Raw genomic sequence first — 2,457 nt, 5'->3', positions numbered from 1 at the left:
CGCGGCATTCACTGACCTGAGATTTGATTTTAGGAATTCTTGATGTCGCCACAGTACCCGAAGGATCGGCTGGTGTACAGTCGGATGTTCAGTTTATTTGGCGAGAGGTAGGTGAAACCCATCTGAAGCCACTGTCGTCTGAAAAGAAGTGTAAAATTATAAACACCACAGGCATGAGACTTGTTTTGTCTCAGACCATTTACCTCAGTGTGGGCATTAATGACTAATTCCAGACACATGTAAGCAGCGTGTACCTAGTCAATTATGTGTCAAGTCAAATGTCTCCTCAGTCAGGGAGGAGGTTATGGTGGAATTTTTTCCCCCTTGACCACGTTTTAATCCACTGAGGATATTCAGGTAGTCCCAGAATAGTTTGCTCAAGACCATCATCAAACTTCTCCCTTAGATTTTAGAGCACTGAATTATTCCTTAATGCATGGGAGTTTCCAGCTCTTAAGTTCAATAACAAAAAAAGGGGATTTTTCTCTGTTAGCCTGAAGCTTTTAAAAATATAATTAATCCAGTTATTATATGAATTATTTGTGTAACGGCTGTAATGAAACAGCATCTTATTGGACCTAGCAGTCCACACCTACCAGGGAAAACATGTCTGCAGGTCAGCTGTTTTCCACAGTTGCAGTAACTGTGTACTCAAAGCAGCACAGTGCTCCCTGCACATAGGAGGAAACCAAGAAGGTACATGTGGAAGAGCTCTTTGTGACAAGACTGGGTTCGCCTGGCCCCCTTACTGAAAACTCTTTTTTTTCCCCTGTTTTCCTAAATGCCAGGCTTCTGGGGAATGGCTTGGTAACTGTTTCCAACCACGAGCACTGGCACAAGCAGCGGAGGATAATGGATCCAGCTTTCAGCCGCACGTAAGGCAGATCTCTCTGGGATTATCTAACTGTTATTTCTACTGTGTTTCCATGGTTCTCCCTGTCATTGATCCATTATTTGATATTTAGAAAGAGAAAAAAAATCCCATTTAGTGCCAAAATCATGTTTCATTTAGAGTCCAACACACCATTTCCATGATAAGTGTAATTAGACCAGACTTACCACGGGACAGTGACACCCATAAGCTCAGCAATGGCAGAAATGTCCCAGGAATCTGATGATGGCTGCCTTGTCCTGTCAGAAACCAGACCTTGGGGATTTGACATGGTCAAGCCTCATCCTTCACCTGCCTGAGTGATTCCCTGTGGGAGATGGAGCTTGGGTGATGAGTAGGGGGTTGGTTTGCTTGTGTGTGCCTCCATGCGTTGTGTTTAGGGTCTGGAGATAAAGTCCATTTGCCTCGGCATGCACAGCCCAAAGCCCTTTGCCATGACAGGCTGATCACGTGGCAGGATGGAGCAGGCTACTGTATGAATAATTGAGCTCATTTTGCAGTATTAACGCAAATTTATTATGAATTACATCCCCGAAATCCTTTACAATTTTCAATGGAAAATCATGAAGATAATTTTGCCTGAGCAAAGACGTCCACTCCAGAGCCCCCATCACTCATTTTTATTAATCGTTCAGCTACCTGATTGGTCTGATGGAAACTTTTAATGACAAAGCAGAGGAGCTGATGGAGAAGCTGGAGGAAAAGGCAGATGGAAAAAAAGAGTTTAGCATGCTGGCCATGATGAACCGGGTGACTATGGATATCATTGCCAAGGTACCGGCTCTCCGCTTTCTCGTTACCTCTGCGACTGGCAGGAAGGAATGGGAGTAACGGGTGCCAGCAGCAGGACGCGATCAGGAGCACAAGACCTTTACCCAGTGCCAGAAGAGCTGACGGACAAATTGTGCCCCTTCCATTTGAGCTGAGCCATGGGAAGGGGCAGTTAGGGAAGGGTCTGCGCAGCCAAGGTGTGGCCTGCAGGATGGGGACCCTTTGCAAAAGCCCTTACAGCCTCATAGCTCCCACCCCACCAGGCCAAAGGGACCCAACCAGTGCTTGTTCATGTGGGTCTTGTTATTTTCTGTCAGCGTGAAGTCTGCCTTGTGCTGGTTTTTCCCTTCTCTATGCAAAACATTCTAGGATGAATGGTAACAGTAAATAATGAACCCCCCTCAAATAAGGAGGAAGCATAATGTAGATTTTACCCTTCCCTCGCAGCCTCCCGCAAGGCAGCATCGAGCCTGAAGTGTTTTTAGGGGAAAAGGTGGCGGTTTGAGCCTATCTTGCTCTTTCACCCCAGGAAGCCAGGAGGATGGAGAAAGTTGTTGCCTTTTTCTCTCCCGCTCCTCAGGTGGCCTTTGGCTTGGAATTGAACGCGCTGAGCGACGACCAGACGCCTTTTCCACGCGCCGTGACGCTGATTTTGGAGGGAATGACCAAGAATCGCATCCCCTTCGTGCAGGTCTGTACGGTCCTCATTTCATCCCCACTCCTTGTATCCAGCTGGAGCCTCTGCTCCTGGAGCTGTGCGAGGCTCATACACAAGGAAGAAACAGTCATCAGTA

At 46.9% G+C, this 2,457-nt stretch overlaps 1 protein-coding gene across 1 annotated transcript in view; it reads left to right on the top strand.

Annotated features, from left to right (window-relative positions):
* Positions 1-2,457, top strand: part of LOC104536998 (cholesterol 24-hydroxylase) — a gene marked incomplete at its 5' end in the record, with an annotated part of 9,898 nt that overhangs the window by 949 nt on the left and 6,492 nt on the right. Inside the window, 4 exons of the mRNA XM_010179758.1 lie at positions 34-107; positions 789-875; positions 1,528-1,666; positions 2,244-2,354. Coding sequence (XP_010178060.1) covers positions 34-107; positions 789-875; positions 1,528-1,666; positions 2,244-2,354 — 411 coding nt within the window. The remainder of the gene's footprint in view (positions 1-33; positions 108-788; positions 876-1,527; positions 1,667-2,243; positions 2,355-2,457) is intronic.

Source organism: Mesitornis unicolor, unplaced genomic scaffold (genome assembly GCF_000695765.1).
Source record: "Mesitornis unicolor isolate BGI_N332 unplaced genomic scaffold, ASM69576v1 scaffold25832, whole genome shotgun sequence".
NCBI classification, from domain to species: Eukaryota; Metazoa; Chordata; class Aves; order Mesitornithiformes; family Mesitornithidae; genus Mesitornis; species Mesitornis unicolor.
The sequence above is the reverse complement of the archived record's forward strand: the minus strand, read 5'-3'. Positions and strand labels throughout refer to the sequence as shown.